The 20392-nt window shown below is 37.1% G+C and overlaps 1 protein-coding gene across 1 annotated transcript; it reads left to right on the top strand.

Annotated features, from left to right (window-relative positions):
- Positions 3770–13471, top strand: LOC109834411 (valine--tRNA ligase, mitochondrial 1-like). The gene is made up of 8 exons (XM_020402425.1): positions 3770–3965; positions 4069–4471; positions 8780–9031; positions 9149–9646; positions 9773–9870; positions 9979–10078; positions 11346–11491; positions 13064–13471. The coding sequence occupies exons 1-8, from the start codon at positions 3796–3798 to the stop codon at positions 13230–13232; spliced, it is 1836 nt and encodes a 611-aa protein (XP_020258014.1). The 5' UTR covers positions 3770–3795; the 3' UTR covers positions 13233–13471.

Below are 20392 nucleotides of genomic sequence, written 5' to 3'. Positions count from 1 at the left end.
TTTATAGTTACTGGAACTTTTATTACGATTTCAATCTGATTATTTTTTGGATTCATTGCTCCCATTTATAAATTATTATGTGCGATATATTTATATGTTTTTAATCTACAAAACAACAAAGCATGTAACATATGCTCTTATGTTATGCGGTATGCTCTTTCACCTGATCGAGAAGCTAGGGTTACATCGATTGCTATCAATTATTTTCAAACATTGATATTTACCTCTACAAGAATATTTATCTTGACATAGGCTTTTGATCACTCCAACTTTCATTGGATACAAACTTGTGCTGCTTTTAATAGGTTTTGGAAAATTGGAAAACAATTGGTTATGGAGGTACCATAATTGAACAAGAACGTCAGGCTTGGAAGCTTCTCATTGATCTTGGTTCTCGTGAGGTAATCATTTGTTTGTGCCGAAAACTGCTAGTTTATCTTCAAAGTATTAACATTTCATATAACTCCCATGTCTAAATTTGTTTGTTCAACTTTTTATCAAGTGTTTCACTCATGGATAGTAAGAGATGCCAAGGCGTTAATAGAGGCGTTTTGTCGGTTTACGTGGAAGGTCTAATTATAGGTCTGCAGCTGTCTGCTGATCACATCTCTTGTAGAATTGTTGTGACAAGGGCTATTTTGAATATCTTAGTTTTCTTTATAGTAAATTTTAAGTCTTTGTCACCTTAATTATGAATTTTCTTTGCTACACTAATTTTCTTAGTGAGGACTTTCTTCTGTTTCATTAATTCTCTTTATATTTTGATGCAATATGTTTGCCGACTTCATTCTGATCCGGGTGTATTTCCAGATAATTTAGAAATTAACTGATCTTGAGTCCTGGTTTACATAGCTTATAAACAATTGGTCTTGCGGCAATATATTGTGAACACAATTCCTTTGTTAACTCTCTTCTCGTAATTGTTGAAATTAAGTCTGTCCAGGCTTTATGATTTGTTATTTGGGTTTAGCTTCAAGATTGATTGAAATAATATAATGTTGAATTTTTGTTTACATGTAAATTCTGGAATCAAAACTGTCCATAGCGGAAGAAATATCTTGGTCTCAATGATTGATATTTATATTTTCCCCCCTGGTATTTGAATTATGTCCATAAATTCTCTGTGCCCCTTCTCATTTCGTATTGCTTATTCGTCATGGCACTTTCTTCTAGATTGCCAATACTTAACAACATAAAATAGAAGAATATCACATAAATTGGTTCAATATGATCTTCTAGATTTATTCTCCTTGTAGGTTGGTGCTGTATTATTATTTTTAGGCTTTTTTGTAGTTTGCTTAGTTTAGTTTTTGAACTTTGGTATTTAATATTTATATACTTTGTATTGTAATCATACTTTACTGATATATATATATTATATATTATTAATATATATATTATTTATATATATATATAATATATATATATTATATATATATTATATTATATATATATATATAGCTTTGTTTTTTTGTTTTTGTTTTTGGTTTGCATAAGCATTCAAAATGAATGCTTTGCTATAAGAAGTTTGATGAGGATTGGGCGTTATACGACAGTGATTGAAGTATTTAACATTTGCAAATGGATGAGGATTGATGTTTGGGACCTATCGGCTGACGGTTTTTAAAAACATGCCAGTAGTGTTAGAATCTTGACATTTTTGTGGGAATGTAGGCATTCTCATTATAGTCTGTCGGATCTCACTAATTAGTTCTCATGTTAGTCTATGTGGGATCTCACTAATTAGGTCTTATATTAGTCTATGTGGGGATCTCGATAATTAGTTCGATGATTGTACCGAATCAGTTAGATATTTAGAATTTAAAAAATTAGGTGACCTTTTGGTTTACTATACAATTAGTCAGATTGCAGCAAATTAACTTCGTTCTTTTGCTTCTTTTGGGTGTGTTCTATATTTGCTTCCTTTTGGCATCATCGACGACTTCTTGTAATGTTGTCTACTTTTGCAGGGGCGATCATCGCGTTGTTAAACTGGGATTGACATTAGAAAGCAATATCTGATATCAGAGCGTCATACTTGAATTTCTCAAGCCTATCTTTAACTGAAATATATACTACTTCTGTTATATCGTTAACAGTCGACTTAACTTGTATTATTTTATTAGGTTGTCATCATTGAAATCAAGAGCGACTCTATTAAGAATTCCTGGTATGAAGCTCCTATTCAGTTCGGAGTTTTGACATCTTTTGCCTATCCCTTGAGAAGGGTTAGGCGAGAATTGTTGCTTGACCACCACCAGAATAGAAACGATGCTCGGTGATGTTGGCAATTTTGCCTATACATTCAAAAGATTCCGATATTCTCATCTACATGGGAAATTTGCATAACATCCTTTCAATAAGAGGAAAGTCCCAATAATCTGTGATGATATGCCTTGGTTGATTGCTAATTTGGGACAGGACGGCTGTTAAGGTATGCATGGTCACATTCAGGCAGGGAACTATGTGCAACTTCAACAAAAAATTATCGATTGCTAATATTTGCCTTCTGATTCATATATTATACTGGCTATGTTTATTGCTGTTTTTCTTACTTAGCTTATTTCTTTCTTTTCTTTTTTTTCTTTCTTTTTGCAGATTACTCCAGCTCAATCGTCCTAATGTTTTGAAAGTGTGGAAAGCCCGCCATATCTGAGTTTATCATATTTTATGATGAATGAAAGATAAATAGCAATGGGGGCCAGAGTTTTGAAGGGATTGCCACGATTTAAAGCTGATGTGGTGGTTTGAAGCTTTTGAGGAGAAGGTATTAGTTGTTACTGGCAATTTTATTGTCAATGCCACTAAGTGATTTTTCAGTAGTTCCTCATTTTTTTCTTGAATATTTATGACTTTATTCCTGAGTTGTTAGCAATTAAGAGAGCCACAAAGACAATAAGTGAACTGAAATTATATTGTATCAATGTTTTTTTGGATATACTTGGAATAAACGAATGCATACATCCTACTGAAGTTTCGCATGGTTATTGTGTAGACACTGACATCTAATTATAATATCTGTTCAACCTTCTTTCTATCTTCTAGCATTTGTTTTCATTGTTCTTGATTAAAGAAAAACGACATCCAAATTTATTTTGGTTTTTTTCTTGCAGCCAATTTTTCTACTGCACTGTATTAACCCGAAGCGCAGATCGACTTTTGTTTACTTTGTAAAATTTCCCCTTTTCATACATAGAACTGCTGAAGAATTTGAAATATCTCTATTCTACTAATCTTTTCAGATCGCTTGATTACATCAAATCGCAATTTAAACGCCTTCAAAATACATTGAATGCTTTTATGTTTTTACTTTATTTCCCTTTATTTTTTTGATCAATCATGCATCATCATATAACAGCGTCATATGAGAAAGCTGCTTATTAGCTTTTCTGACTGATCAACTATAAAATATATCATATATGGGTTGAATTGTTTTCTACAGAAATAGTATCAGCATCTAAAACCTTTAGATCTACTGCCTGTCTCATTTATTATCCTCATATGAATATCTTTGTACCTGAAACTGCACTATAGGGCCATGAGATCCGGGCAACACTTTTTGTGGACCTATTGGAATAGTTACAGTAACCTATTTCACCTTCTTATCCCAATATTCACTTGATGAATAGATGATTTCTGGCACTCCAGTTATAATGCGATATGATTAATTTTAAAATAAAGTATTTTGCTAATCTCCCTTCTTACCAAATGACCCTACTGTAATAGTTCCAAATTATTACTGAGAATGTCTTTTCTGTGAATCAGAAACTATATAGAGGTGCGCAGAAGAATGACATGAACCTTGGTATATGTTCGAGAAGTAATGATGTTGTGGAACCAATGGTAAAACCTCAGTGGTTTGTTGATTGTAATAGCATGGCAAAGGCAGCTCTTGATGCCGTTATAAGCAAAGAAGAGAAGAAAATTGAGATTATCCCGAAGCAATATGAAGCTGAGTGGAAGAGGTATTTTTTTAAATTTCTAATTAAGATGTTTATTCTTTTAGCATTTCTGCCACACTGATTTTTGACTTCGTTGCTTAGTTATTTATACATTTGGATTTTTTAGATGGCTAGAGAATATCCGAGATTGGTGCATTTCAAGACAACTTTGGTGGGGTCACCGAATTCCTGCTTGGTATGTAACACTGGATGATGACCAGCTTAGAGATATTGGTTCTTACAATAATCACTGGGTAGTTGGAAGGAATGAAGAGGAAGCAATTTCCGAGGCCAACCGCTTGTTCCCAGGAAAAAAGTTTGACATTGTTCAAGACCCAGATGTTTTAGATACATGGTTTTCATCCGGTATTTTCCCGTTATCTGTACTCGGTTGGCCTGATGTGACAGAAGATTTTAAGACGTTCTATCCGACATCAGTTCTAGAAACTGGACATGACATCCTTTTCTTCTGGGTGGCCCGCATGGTGATGCTGGGCATGAAACTAGGAGGCGATGTGCCCTTTAGAAAGGTAAAAAAATTATTGCCTATTGATAAACTAATATTTAAAGTATCGATGCACATGGAAAACAGTCAGGTGGTCATCAGCATAATTTAGTCCTTATAATAATAATAATAACAATACGCATGGAAAACAGTCAGGTGGTCATCAGCATAATTTAGTCCTTATCATAATAATAATAATAACAATAAGTAGGTAAAACGTTACATTAGCCCATGCCAAGAACATCATGCTTGCTGAGTGTTTCAAATATTCAAGGAGGTTCAAGGAGGTTTTGTGAAATAAGGGATATGGAAACAGAACCCCGTCGATCCGCGTGAGATCTCAGAGGTGTAAAGCTTATGTCTTGGCTAAAACGAGGCACTAGCTCTCCTTTGTATCACCGTTAAGGGCAACACTAAGGGAAAAGAAGGTGGGGAATGAAGAAGAAGACTCCTTTGCTGCAGAAGGCTCGCATATACTGATGAAGTAGAGTGATCTTATATGTTCTGCACTAAACTCATCTTGAAGCTTTATAGTCTTGAAATTGTATAGTATGCGGAGAGTACTCGAAGACAATGGATACAACGTAGTAGCGAGCAAGAGAACACAATTTGGGATTGGGCTAAAGAAGTTGAGAAAGAGGGGCTGATTAAGTTTTTGAGAAACTATATGAGACCTCAATCATTGACTGTGACCTAACTATCCATATTACTCAGCTAGGTTTAAATTTAATGAGCTTAGGATCTCATCCTATCAGTTCTCTCTCTGCATATATGTTTCTGATAAACTAGACAAGACCTCAATCTTTGATTAAGTTTCTGATAAACTAGATGAGACCCCAATCATTGATTGGGATCTAACTGTCCATAATACATTACTTAGCTTGCTTTAAATTTAACGAGCTCACTATCTCACTATTATCATTACTCTGAATGTTTTATCTGTGTGTATGTATGTTATGTATGCATGCATGTATGTATGTACATGCGTAGGTACATACGTATGTAGTAATGAGACATTGAGATGTTGAGCTGATTAAATTTAAAATAAGACGTGTAATTTTAGCCAATGAATTTCAATCCATGTTAGGGATTTCATTCAAAGATCAACACTTCCTCGATCCACTGCAACTGAGACCCCCTCTTCACTTCTTTCAATTCCTTTCGCTGCACCCTTGCCTCCGACCATGCCCTTCGCCCTTGGCATTGCCCCTTGTTTGACTCATCTTAGTTTTCTTCTTTTGCTCGGAAAGAGCAAATCTTGTTAGCACAAATATTTTATCATGAAAACTATTGAGAATGGAAAAAACTAATTTGGAGAATGGTTGAGGTAAATAAAACATTGTAGCACAACAGGAAGGTGGTGCGATACAACAGAATGAGGAATTAGGTACAAGGGTATAGTTTATGTGGTAAGCTAGGAAACATAGTACATTTTAGGTTCAATTTTAAATATAGGATTTGAATGGCTTAGTGTACAATTTTCTGCAAGAGTCATATTCAAGAATCAATGTTGGTAAAAGAATTATGAAGTTGCAATTAAGGTACACTTTTTTTGTTTATTTTTTTCGAAAATGGTTGCTTCTTTTAAAAATATTAACTTTTGAATTTAGACCGGGTACCGTAGGTGGCGAATCAGATCATGTTGCAACTTGACCCAATTCGCTAGTCTGCCATGTTCCGGGAGGATTGAACTTGGGTCGTGGTTCGATATAGGATTGAACTTGGGTCGTAGTTCGATATAGTGAGTTAGTGATACACGTTTCAGACATCTATGAAGAGGACTATATAGAGGGATTTTATTAACACTAATGTTTGATCATGAAAACTAATGAGAATGGAACAAACTATAGTGGATAAAGAAGACTCGGCATGAAGTTGAGAGAATAAAGATAAGTGAAGAAAGGGGAGTTGAGTTTTGAGTGAGATTCAAGCATTATTTAAGATCCAATGGTCAAGATTAATTGACTCGTCTTAAATTTTCTAGTCCATCATCTCACTCTATTGTTACTTTATGGATAAAGAAGACTCGAGATGAAGTTCTTGAGAGAATAAAGATATAGTGAAGAAAGGGGAGTTGAGTTTTGAGTGAGATTTAAGCAGTAATTAACATTCAATAGTTACTTGACTCATCTTAAATTTTCTACCCCATCATCTCACTCTATCATTATTGTTAAACAATAAAATATTATAGATTTTTATTTATATTTAAAAAGCTACAACTATTTTCCTTTATATAGCTATACAATAACAAAACATTTATTGTGTAGTCATATATATATATATATATATTATTCCTAATATAATTATAACATTATGGATTTTTATACTATATTTCTCAACACTCCCCCTCAAGTTAGAGCATGTATATTATACATGTCCGGTTTGTTACAAACAAGATGTACTCACTCTAATTTATGACACGACTTAAAATGTTAAAATCTTTTGTATGACCTTTCTCATTGTAGTTGTTTTTATCTTTTAGTCTTCTAATTGAATGTCTTACACCACAAACAAACTGAACTGAAATCACCAAATGCGATGCCTCGATCTTCTTCACAGATCGACCAGAGAACTACCAAACAAACTATCATCACCAGGAATTCGCCGAGCAAAACGATCCTCTCTAGAGATCCATCAAATAAACGACCCTCTTCACATATCAACCAAATAAACTACTCTCTTTACGGATTAACCAAACAAACAATTCTCTTCACGGATTAACCAAAAGAACGATCCTCTCTAGGGATCAACCAAACAAATGATTCCTTTTTAGGGATCCATCAAACAAATAAAGCCGAGAAAATAACCTTCATTGAACCAGACTCCAAACCAAATACTGATTCAATCAAAATCTTTTTTTCTGGTAGCTAATGGTGGTCAAGGTTTCTAAAATATAAGGTTTCTAAAATACAAGTGGTGATGGTGATGGTGTCGACAAGTTGAGTAGGTAATGAATCGACAAGTTGAGTATACGATGAACAAAGGGAAAGCGAGGCGGTACAAGCGATGTGAGAACATATACATCGAGGATGACTACTGTTATAAATGATGACAATCTTGATCACCAACAAGGCCATCGAAAACAGGACGGATAAGAATTTGCGGCACTGTTCATAGTGAACAATTACCGCAACACTACTCACGGTGATCGGTCATAGTAAAGAAGGGAGGTTGTAAGGCAGAGGGAGGAATTTGATGTTGAGGGATTGGGGGACTAGGGTCTGTGAGGATTTAGGGTATTGTGGAGGCTAGGGTTTGCGTGGCTATGATACCATCTTAATTAATAAAATATTATAGATTCTCATTCATATTTTAAAAATTATAAATATTCCCCTTTATATAGAGATACAATAACAATTTATTGTGTAGTCAATGTGAGACTAAACACGATTACCTAATCACAATATTTTCTTAGTTACATTCATAATATCTTTCAATCACCAAAGCTCTAATTTATACTCTAAATATATTATTACTAATATAACTATAACATTATAGATCTCCATAATATATTCTTTAACAATTACTTTATATATGTGTGCATGTGCGTATGAGAGAGATTGTCTCATTTAGAGAAAGTAAGCTACTAAGAGATACTGAGATAGGAATGAAGTCCCTTCTCTGATATGACTAGTAGGGAGCCTCATGGTTAATCTATAGATTGGCATCTCATCTAGTATTATGAACTGCCACCTCATGCTCATTTCCTCAACATCTGGTGTGGGTGTGTGCATGTATGTGTGTACGTATATAGATACAGATGAAGGGATAGATAGATACATGCTTACAGACACCCCCCCACCCCCAATAGATACATGCTTATAGACACACTAACACCCCCCAACCCCAAACAACACATACATGGATACATGGTAAGATTTTATGGCTGTGAGGTGGTAGTTCATTTAGCAAACTGAGTTTACAAAGGATTGAAGTGTGAGGCCCACACCTTATGATGTGATAAAAATGGCGAGCCTCATCACATGCGATCTCTTGGTAGCTCATTTAGCAAAACTAGCTGCATCTTATATATATATGGGTGGATGTGTGTAGGGTGGGGGCTTAGTTAATAAGCTTGAAGTTGGATTATCTTAAGAAATTAGCTTTTTGACGATTTCTATACAACATTGTTATGAGGAAGCACGTTTCCCCATCCTAAAACTGGGGTCAATCTTTGATTGGTTTGAAGCTAGTTCTATCAACATCTATGACTAATTTAATGATTTACTTCAATCTTTTAATCCATGTGGCATATAAATTCGTTTATGCGTTCAAAAGCCCTTATGGGGTTTGTTTTGCCAAAACGAGCTAGCTGAAGCTTTTTTATATTTAGGTTTACCTGCATCCTATGATCAGAGATGCCCATGGTCGGAAGATGTCCAAATCTCTTGGTAATGTTATTGATCCGCTTGAAGTAATAAATGGTATATCACTAGAAGGCCTTCACAAACGGCTTGAGGAGGGCAATTTAGACCCTAAAGAACTGGAGATAGCTAAAGAAGGCCAGAAAAAGGACTTCAAGGATGGTATTGCTGAATGTGGAGCTGATGCCCTCCGGTTTGCTCTTATCTCCTATACAGCCCAGGTTCTTTCCTATACCCTCTATTTTTCATTTTTTCGCCTATAGTTTATGATTTTTGTTGTTTTCTTTTCGCCTATAGTTTAACACCTACAAACTAAGTGATTTCTTTGTTTTCTGCAGTCTGATAAAATAAACCTGGATGTTCTAAGGGTGGTTGGATACAGACAATGGTGTAATAAATTGTGGAATGCTATACGTTTTGCTATGAGTAAGCTAGGAGATAATTATGCTCCTCCTGCGGCAGTTGCGGTAGATCAAATGCCATCTATCTGCAAGTGGATACTTTCTTCCCTGAACAAAGCTGTAGCTAAAACTGTATCATCTCTAGAAGCATATAAATTCTCAGATGCATCTACTGCAGTATATGCATGGTGGCAGTTACAACTTTGTGATGTATTTATTGAAGCTATCAAGCCCTATTTCTTTGACGAATCAAAGTTCGAATCTGAAAGATCAGCTGCTAGGGATGCCCTGTGGGTATGTCTGGACACTGGTTTGCGTCTACTCCATCCATTTATGCCTTTTGTTACTGAGGAACTGTGGCAACGACTTCCCCAAGCAAAGGGAACTGAGAGGAAAGAATCAATAATGATATCAGAATACCCTTCAGTTGTAAATGTAAATGCTGTTTGATAACCTTCCTTTGAGAATCTACAGAATTTTTTCCCCATGACCATTTAATGATAATCTATGAAAAAAATTTGAAGTTTCAATTTTTTTTGTGTTGCTATATGACATTTGCAGGCATGGACCAATGAACAAATTGAAAGTGACATGGAAGTTGTTAATTCTGCAGTGAGAAAACTTAGATCGATTCGCCCACAAAGTGACAAGAACGAGAGGTATCCAGGGTTTTGTCAGTCGATCCATTCTTTTTTTGGCTAGCAGTGTTATCTTGAGATACTTATCTCTTTGGAAAATGCTTTAATCTCATTTTGTTTTCTCCTCAGACGTGCAGCTTTTGCACTTTGTGGAGCAGATGATATTGCTAAACTTATTAAAGCTTATGAGTTTGAGATCGTAACTCTTGCTTCTCTATCTTCATTAAAGGTATGACCTCATACAGATAAAATAACTACAATAATTTTCCATAGACATGAGATTTTGCTGAGTAGAGTAGTACATGGGCCTATTTTGCAGCCTATTTTTCTTTCTGATTTAACCTTTTTATTTTTCCCCTATGTGTACAACAACTAGATCAACAACATCAACGACAACGACAACAACAACAAAGCCTTTATCCTGAATGTTTCGGGTCGGCTAAATGAAGCCTATTCTTTCATTTCGTTCGATAGTTGGCCTTTATTTTCGTCAAGTTAACCATTGTCATATCCTTCTTCGTTGTTTTTAACCGAGTTCTCTTAGGTCTACCTCTAGATCTTTTTGCCTCTATTATTTATAATATTATCACTTTTTCTAATCGGTGCATTAAGAGGTCTATGTTATACATAACCAAACCATCTTAGTTGATTCTTTCTTATTTTATCCTCAATAGGAGCAACAGTTAATTTACTACGGATGCACTTATTTTTTATCATATATTTTAGTGTATACTCACAAGACCATCGTAACCTTCTTGTTTCTGTTACATGTTTTTTAATTACCCAATATTCTGAGCCATAGAATATTGTTTGTCATATAATTGTCGTATAGAATTTTTTCTTCAGACTCATAGATAATCTATGATCACCTAATACTCTTGAAGCACTCCTCCATTTCAACCATTCCTATTTGATTCGATGGACAACATCATCCTGAAGCATTCCTCCATTCATGTATGTGTCTATAGTGAAATTTTGATAAAATGTTAATAGCTTTACTGTCTGGCCATTATGCAAGCAGTAGATAAATTTAAACTGTTAATATTTGGAAATTCTGATTATCTTCATGATTTGTGTGGCGAGGAACTGAGCCAGGATTCACACATGGGGGTAGTGGATAAAAAAAGTTAACTTAATTTGATAAACAAGGTGATTTGTGGTCAAAGGCCGAGGTGAAATAGGTGATTCCTTTGAATAGTAACTATATACATGTGAAAAATCCTTGATAATGTTTAAAAAACATTAGAAAATTTGATATTCACTTAAGATATTGATGTTGAAATTCCTATATTCTAATTCAAAATTGTTGAGATTTTAGATAGCGGTACCCTGAAGAGTAGTCAGACATTGAAACAAAAAATTTCTGACCTTCCATACAAATTAAAGACAGGTTCCTTGCAAAATTAAGGTGTTTTGGCCGTAATGGCTTGTACAGCATCTCTCTTGTCTATAATTTTGATGGAGTATTGTTTCTGAGCCTATTTGAACTTTTGCAGGTTTTATCCAGGGATGATGATGTTCCGCGTGGGTGTGCTTTTGATGTCGTAAATGAAAGTCTCTCTATGTACCTACAGCTCCAAGGAAAGCTTAATGCTGAAGTTGAACGAGAGAAGCTCAGGAAAATGAAAGAGGAAGTACAAAAGTGAGTTCCCACTGGTCAATATCTGTGAATGTTCTCTGTAGCATATTGAATGCTACTTGAAAATTTTGTTTTTGTTATTTTTCTAGAACCTTTTCTGTCAGAGTTTGAGAATAAAACAGAAGTTTGACATTAAAGAGACAAGGGTTACCTTAGGTACAGGCGCTTTGCACATCCACGTATTACATGGGCATCCAAAACTGATAGCACTTCTGTAACAAATGTGCTTTTTTTCTATATATTTTTTTTGCCTTTGTTTGGGTAGGGGGCAGCTAGGGGGGTGGGATGGCTTCTTGTATTTCTAATAGGTGTTTAGACCACTATGTTAGACTTAGTGAGATTTTCCTTATTTGAGAGAAGTTTTTATAAAGAACAATTTTAGAAATTAAATACCTATTTGTTTTCCATGAAATATTTCAGCCATTACGTTAGCCTTAGTGAGTTGTGCCTTATTTGAGAGAAGTTTTTATAAAGAACAACTTTAGAAATTAAATACCTCTTTGTTTTCCATAAAACATTTCAGCTATCTAATAGCTTACTTTGAGACAGGTGATAACACTTCTGTAACAAGTTTACAGTATTTTTTTTGTCCTTTATTTTTTTTTTAATTTTTTTTGCCTTTGTTTGGGTAGGGGGAAGGTAGGGGGTGGGTGGCTTCTTGTATTTCTAATTGGCCTTGAGACCACTATGCTGGACTTAGTGAGATTTTTCTTATTTGAGGGAATTTTTTCTCTTAAAGAACAACTTTAGAAAATAAACGCCTATTTGTTTTCCATGAAAATGTTCAATTATCTATTTGTCTCTTAGCTTAAGAATTGATCCATTTGATAATTCCAAGAGCGAAGCTTTCATGACCCTCTGTTTACAATGATAAATTAGCAGATCCTCTACTAAGCTGGACATAGTGAGATTTTTCTTATTTGAGGGAAATTTTTTTACCCTTAAAGAACAGCTTTAGAAAATAAACACCTATTTGTTGTCCATGAAAATGTTCAGTTAACTAAGTCTCCTAGTTTAAGAGTTGATCCATTTGATAATTCCAAGAGCAAAGTTTTTGTGACCCTCTGTTTACAATGATAAATTAGCAGATCCTCCACTCTTAGATCTGAACAATTTATATGTTTCCCCATATTCATTGTCATAGTTTAGAAAGCACAAAATATAGCATGGGACATGAAGAGGTTGGTAGCATTCCGAATGAGAGCTGAGGGTATTACAGGCTGAGAGATTCAGTTTTAGCTGCTTATCTGAGAAAGTGAGAAGTAGAGGGAGAATGAGTTCATAATGTTGATTCTAAGATCAAGAATGAATTGAGTGAAAGCTTGTTTCCTCTGAAGCCTTGTTTTTGCTGTTAGCTAACTAAAAATGCTGCCAGAAAATCTTTAGTGAAACAATTTGCAACAATACTTTGAGCAACCTTTTACCATTTCAATTCACCTATAATAATAGAATGAAACTTCATTGCAATGTTGTTCTCTGCATGGACTTGAATGTCTCTTTAATATTCTACTGGAGGTTTTGTTTACATCCGAAATCTTTTTATCTGCTAATTTTTTCGGTCACTATTTTTTGCAGGCGACAAGCGGACTTAACTCAAATAGTGACTGCTGCTGGGTACAGAGATAAAGCTCCCCAGCACGTACAAGACTTGAACATGAAGAAACTGAATGAGTGTATGAAGGAGCTGACAATCATTGAAGAAGAGGAGATCAAGCTTGAGAGGACAATAGCGGAACAAAATTGAAAAAAAAATTGTCGAGATTTATATGCGATTTTGCTAATTGTAAACTAGCAAACATCTGTTGCGAAAATTTGTAAAAGCAATTCATCATGCTTTTTGCATGTATTTTTATTATTTCCTGGCGGCCTGTTGCCTTGGACAAAGACAATTTAAACACAACATCTCTCTTGTTTGTGTTTGTTGGTTAGACATCTGTTTGCTTTTCCTCAACTATTTATGCACATAAACAATTTTTTTTATAAAAGTACACAAACATTTATAGCTTGATATTTAGAAGTTTGTAACTAGGTTAATTAATTTATGATGAGCAAATCCCTTGTTGCTATTATGGAAAGGCAGATTCTGTCTGGTTGATAGTAGTAAAACTGGATACAGAACTCGGTAAAGTAGTTCAAAATGAGCTGAGAAATGTGGTGTTTTTCTATTTTTAAGTAGTCATATGTTGCAGTTGGAATTTTTGTATTCTTTTTTTGTTCTATTTAGAAAATAGGTTGCATCTTGGTGCAGGTGGGAGTTATTATTTGCTTCATAGATCTGAAAAGAGATTATTTCTATTTTCTCTATATCTCTTTTAGCAGGTGTTTAAGGTATAATCTAATGTTTTACATTTCTCAGGTGCGTGTATTTAAAGATTCATATCTAGAGGTTTAGAGTAATTAATAGACTATAATTATTGGAAACAGGATCCAAAGTCAGTTTAAACTTAGTAAATTATTCTACCGACTAGTAAATTTGGAACTATCATTATCCGCTCAATTATCGTAGCTTCTTGGGCTGATTTTGCATTTTAGAATATACATATATTATTCATATAGCTTGATTGGAAGAAATATTTAAATAGACTCCCTAAGTTTACTCAAAAGTAACATTTGCCAAAAACCTTTCACAGTGAAAAAGAGCTACTTCTGTGTTTGGGAGTGCTGGAAACTTAGATAGTACTATCATTATCCATTTATTCTACCGACTAGTAAATTTGGATCATCCCAAGTTTCAAAAATCAAACCAGAGAAATGATAAGTTTAAAATATGATAAGAGAGGTTCTATGCGAAATTTTAATTTTAACTCTTTTTTGGGGGAGTTTATAGGTGTGTAGGCTGTCAAGAAAAAAATCACAATAGATAGTTTATCCCCATCAAACATCAACAAGGGAAGTTACAATTCAACGACTTCTAAAAGGCTATAATTTAAAGACTTTCACGTAGATCGATGAATGTTACAAATTGATGATCTTCACGACAACCGATGAAAGCTCTGATTAATGGTCTTCACAACCAATAATGAGAGTTGCAATCTGACGACTCTCACATTTTCAAGGAGTCAAGACGAAGATTACAAGATGACGATCTTTGCAAATGCTCAAAAGAGACTACAAATTGACATGGTCTCTTCAAATCAGAATATGGAGGTCCTCCCTGCGTTCCAAGACCAAAACACAAAGGTCCTCCCTGCGTTCCAAGACCAAAACACAAAGGTCCTCCCGGTGTTCCAAAATCAGAACACAAGGGTTGGATTCGCGTCCCAAGCTCCAAACACAGAGCTCGTGGTCGCATTCTTAGCTTGAAACGCAAAGCTTGTGGCTGTGTTCCAAAGTCAAAGCAACGCAACTTGTGCGTCTTCAACTTCAAAACGCAGCACAAACTCAGCCGCTAACGCAGCTTGCAAACTCTGCGTTCGAATGCAAAGTTCACGCCCCGAAGCAAAACGCAGTGTGGCCTCTGCGTTTCAGATTCAAAACACAGCGCGACCTTTGCGTTCCAGATTCAAAACGCAGTGCGGCCTCTGCGTTCTTAGTTCCAAGTGCGGGACAACCTTTGTATTCCCAGCCGCCAACAGGGATCCCAACCCTGCGTCCCGAGCTCAGGACGCAGAATTCATGATCAAAACGCCAGTTTTGGTGTTTGACTTGCTCAAATGTGAGCTGAACGGTTCCAAAAAACCGTTTCCACGATTTGAGGGGATCACTCCCCCACTTATGAGCGAATTAAGGGGGCGGTTACACCCCTTAATCCCCCTATAAATCTCAACAAACTCGACTGAGTTAAAGACTGACTTTTGGGATGGGAAAAAAGATCTTGCAGTGGATCATTGTAGACAATAAAAATTGCCTTTAAATCCTTATCAGAGAAATTCAGAACAAAACTGCTAAAAACCTCGCCCGAAATAGCAAAAAGGGGGAAAACACTGATAAAAAGGGGAAAACGCAGATATCTCCCAAACCGTCAGGAATTTGGCGAAACGGAGGAAGCGAACCAAAGCCTTTGGCTTGGTTCAGATGGCTCCATCTCGTCGAGATAGGCTATTTTCATATATAATTCGTCCAATTCCGACTTACGGTTTGAAAGTTACAGCCTATTCTTCGATCCATGCTCAGGAGCTCGCCTGCAACTCAAATTCGCCTGCCACGATCAAGACCCAAGTCTGCCTGCACACCTGAGCTCGCCTGCAGACCCAGTTCGCCTGCAAGCTCGCCTGCAGACCCAAGTCCGCTCTGGCACACCTGAGCTCACCTGCAGACCCAGTTCGCCTGCAAGATGCCTGCACGATCAAGACCCAAGTCTGCCTGCGCACCTGAGCTCGCCTGCAGACCCAGTTCGCCTGCAAGCTCGCCTGCAGACCCAAGGCTGCCTGCAGTCCCAAACTCGCCTGCAGACTCAGCTCGCCTGCAAGCTCGCCTGTAGACCCAAGTCTGCCTGCAGTCCTAAGCTCGCCTGCAGACCCAAGCTGCAGACTCGCCAGCTCACTGTCAACTGCCCACTTGGAGTATGGGAACAGTTACATCAGTGGTCAAATCCCACAAATCAAGGGAGAGGGCACAGTACCCCAAGACCGTCAGATGGACGTCCACAGTACGAATGAGCGGACAGGCGCCGAAACAGCCTGCATCCTCATAAATGCAGCTTACCTCACTTGTCCAAGCAGAAGGGAGGGCCGCCGGCACTCAGTGAGTTGGCCATATCCACTCGAGTACGAACCGACAAACCAACGAGGCGACGAGATCGACTAATCGCACGCAAGCAACGGAATACGTCCATTCGCGTGCGGGATCAAGCCAAGTGTTCGAAGAGTCAACGAGTCATCCAACCAAGGGCATACTCGGACGAATCACGATCGAATCAAGATCGGTTTCGGACTCAGATTCAGAAGTGGAATTACTGCCTAATCGGGATCCGGAATTACAGGAATCAAGTCAACAAATCGAATCCGAACCAATCAACCGCACAATCAAATCAAGTCCAGATCAACAACGAAGCACAGAACTGGACAACGAACACAACGGCGCCACACTCGGACGAATCGGCCAAAGCCAAAACCACCCAAGTGGCTCGGCTAAAGCCGAGCCACCAAGGGGTGGCTCGGCCATGGCCGAGCCACCCCATGGTGGCTCGGCCAAAGCCGAGCCCACCTAAAGTCCCCACACAAAACAAAGAGGGCCTTCCCTCTGCTTCTGTTGTAAACATTTGATTTGTTAGCTTGTAATAAGCTTTCTTATAAATACAAACGAAACTCCTTTCTTCGGAAGAATCAAATTTTCACCCTACATTGATCCATATAAATTTCTTCATCTAAGTCTCCATTTAAAAATATAGTTTTAACATCCATTTGATGTATTATTAATTTGTGAATGGATGCTAGAGCTATGAGGACTCTAATGGTAGTAATCCTAGCTACTGGAGAATAGACATCAAAATAATCAATACCAGACTTTTGGGTATATCCTTTAGCTACTAATCTGGCTTTATATTTATCTATTGTTCCATCAGGTCTAAGTTTCTTCTTAAACACCCATTTACATCCTATGGTTTTACATCCTGAAGGAAGATCAGTTAGTTCCCAAGTATGATTTTGAACTATAGATTGTATCTCATTATTTATAGCTTCCTTCCAAAATGGAGCATCTACTGATTTCATTGCATCTTCAAATGTAACTGGAGAATCTTCTACAAGTAATGCATAGAAATCTTCATGGACCTTTTCTATTCTAGTTCTTTTACTTCTCCTAGGCTCCTCTGGACTTTCTAGTGGTCTAATTTGTTTAGAACTAGTTTCACCTTGATTAGAACTAGGATCTGAATTATTAGAGCTAGGGCCTGTGTTGTTTATTCTGGTCTTGTAAGGAAAAATATTTTCAAAGTAATGTGCATCCCTAGCTTCAATTATGGTGTTGTTGGCTATCTCATTAATGTCAGAGTTGATTATTAAAAATCTATTTGCATTACTATCAGAAGCATAGCCAATAAAAATTCCATCTACAGTTTTAGGGCCAATCTTCTTTCTTTTATTCTCAGGTATTTTGACTTTTGCTAAGCACCCCCACACTTTTAGGTGATCTAAATTAGGGTTTCTATTCTTCCAAATTGTGTAAGGGGTTTTATCAGATTTCTTGAATGGAATTCTATTTAGTATATGACATGCAGTCATGAGAGCTTCTCCCCATAAATTTTCTGGCACACCAGAATTAATTAACATTGAGTTTACCATGTCCATTAGTGTTCTATTCTTTCTCTCAGCTACTCCATTAGATTGAGGTGTATATGGAGCAGTTATTTCATGAATAATTCCATTATCTTCACAGAATTGTTTTAATTCATTAGAAGTGTACTCACCACCTCTATCTGATCTTAGTATTTTAATTTTCTTATCCAATTGATTTTCAACTTCTGCTTTATATATTTTAAATTTGTTTATGACTTCATCTTTGGTCTTAATTAAGTAGAGGTAACAATATTTAGAGCAATCGTCTATAAAAGTTACAAAATATTTGTTACCCCCTCTAGTTGTTCTTCCTGAATCACAAACATCACTATGGATGAGTTCTAATATCTCAGAATCTCTATCAATAGTTTTAAATGGTTTCTTAGGAAGTTTGGCTTCTACACATATTTCACATTTTTCATCATCTTTTATATTAAGCTTTGGAATTATATTGAGATGCATCAATCTTTTAATTGAATTATAATTCACATGTCCTAATCTTTGATGCCAAGTGATGGAAGGTTCAATATTCAAAGCTATTGGAGATGCAAGAGTAGAATTCTTAACATTCAATTTAAAAAGACCATCACATAAGAAACCTTTTCCAATGAAGTTCAAACCCTTAGTTATTACAACTTTATTTGATTCAAAAACAAGCTTATAGCCTTGTTGCACTAACAAAGATCCACTAATTAAGTTTCTCCTAATGTCTGGTACATGATGGACATCCTGCAGGATCAAAGTCTTATCAGAAGTCAGCTTTAGGTTGATCCGACCTATTCCGGATACAGGAGCCACATTATTATTTCCCATTGTCACAGTTCCTCTACTTGAGACCTGATAGGTGGAAAACAAAGATTGATTAGAGCAAACGTGAATATTAGCTCCAGTGTCAATCCACCAATCATTTGCTTGAAAGGTCATGTTTACTTCAGGAGTGAAGAGAACAGACCTGAAAGCAGCCTCAGCTGGACTGGAAGTCGACAGTTAGGGCCAAAATCAAAATCCCCTCTCGATTCCTTCCATGAACGAGAGGTCCACTTTCAAATCGAGTGATCAAACCTTCCTACAGTTAGGGTCATCTCAAACTCCTGCTTGGTCAGACCTTCCTACAGTTAGGACCAAAACCACGATTCACTCTCGATAAACGAGAAATCCATCTTTAGTTCAGTAATCAAACCTTCCGACAGTTAGGGTTATCCGAATCTTTTCGATACTCGGAGTGGAGATCTCACTCTTAGTTTCACCTTTTCGGATTCTGGGGGTGGAGATCCCACCTCGAGTCTCCTTTCCAACTAGAGATAGAATATAAAATTCTTCCTCTTCAGTGTTGGGAGATAGAATATAAAATTCTTCCTCTCCCATTTCGGGTTCGTCTTTGCCCCAAGAGAAGACACCACCTATTTTAAATCCCAAAATTTGTGCCTCACAGGTACAGGAAGTTTATCCCGAATCCTAAGCAGGGATAAGTCTGCGCCTAACACGCGCTGCCGGTTTAGTCTTTTTCCGCACAAAAAGACACCAGAGTTCGATTCTGGGGTATTCTATCCTGAAACCTAAGCAAGGATAAGTCTGCGCTTTAAAAAGAACACCTGTCCACATATTCAACATTGTGGCAGATTGTTATTAATAACACCAAAATCCATGCCTCACACGCATGGGGAATTTCATCCTGAACCCTAAGAAAGGATGTGCCGACGCCTAACACGTGCCGCCGGTTTAGTCTTTCTCCGATAGAAGAAGACACCAGAATTCCAGTCTGGGGACTTTTATCCTGAACGATAGAAGAAGACACCAGAATTCCAGTCTGGGGACTTTTATCCTGAATCCTAAGTAAGGATAAGTCAGTGTCTAATACATGTTGCCGGGTAGCCTATTCCCGTAACAATGGCAAAGTCTACGTATTCGAAGTCGTAGCACAAAGTCTAAGGGAGTTCATTCCTTTAGCGCAACGTTACATGCGGAACGGATTTAGACAATCCGCATGCTAGCCCGACTCAAACGGTAGTCGGTAAAGGCTAATCAAATCCGTTGAAGGCTGGGGGTTAGCCAAAAATCCTAAAGTCAACGCCTAACACGCGTCGCCGGGTAACCTATTCCCGTAACAATGGTGAAGTCTACGTATTCGAAGTCATAGCACAAAGTCTAAGGGAGTTCATTCCTTTAGCGCAACGTTACATGCGGAACGGACTTGAACAATCCGCATGCTAGCCCGACTCAAACGGTTGTCGGTAAAGGCTAGTCAAATCCGTTAAAGGCTGAGGATTTGCCAAAAATCCTGAGTCAGCGTCTCAAACACGTTGCTGTTTAGTCTTTTCACAGGAGAAAGACGAAGTCTACGTATTCAATATCGTAGCACTAAAAGGGTTAACTCTTTTAGCTTAACGTCACATGCGGAACGGACTTGAACAATCCGCATGCTAGCCCGACTCAAACGGTAGTCGGTAAAGGCTCATCAAACCCGTTGATGGCTGAGGATTTGCCAAAAATTCTATACGAGTCATAGATGTATCAACTCCGTAGATTGGTCTCGTGACTCGAGTATCCGCCACGCTCCAATTCCTTAAGAGCTTAAACTGTGTGTACTCCAGAGGACGTACGAGTATAAACTATGTCAGACGCCGGACAACGCGTCACAAATAAGAACAAATGCCGGGCAACGCGTTATCGATGGTTAGTTCTATGTTGA

The sequence above is a fragment of the Asparagus officinalis genome, chromosome 3 (assembly GCF_001876935.1).
Source record: "Asparagus officinalis chromosome 3, Aspof.V1, whole genome shotgun sequence".
NCBI classification, from domain to species: Eukaryota; Viridiplantae; Streptophyta; class Magnoliopsida; order Asparagales; family Asparagaceae; genus Asparagus; species Asparagus officinalis.
This window is presented reverse-complemented; position numbering and strand designations above follow the sequence as displayed.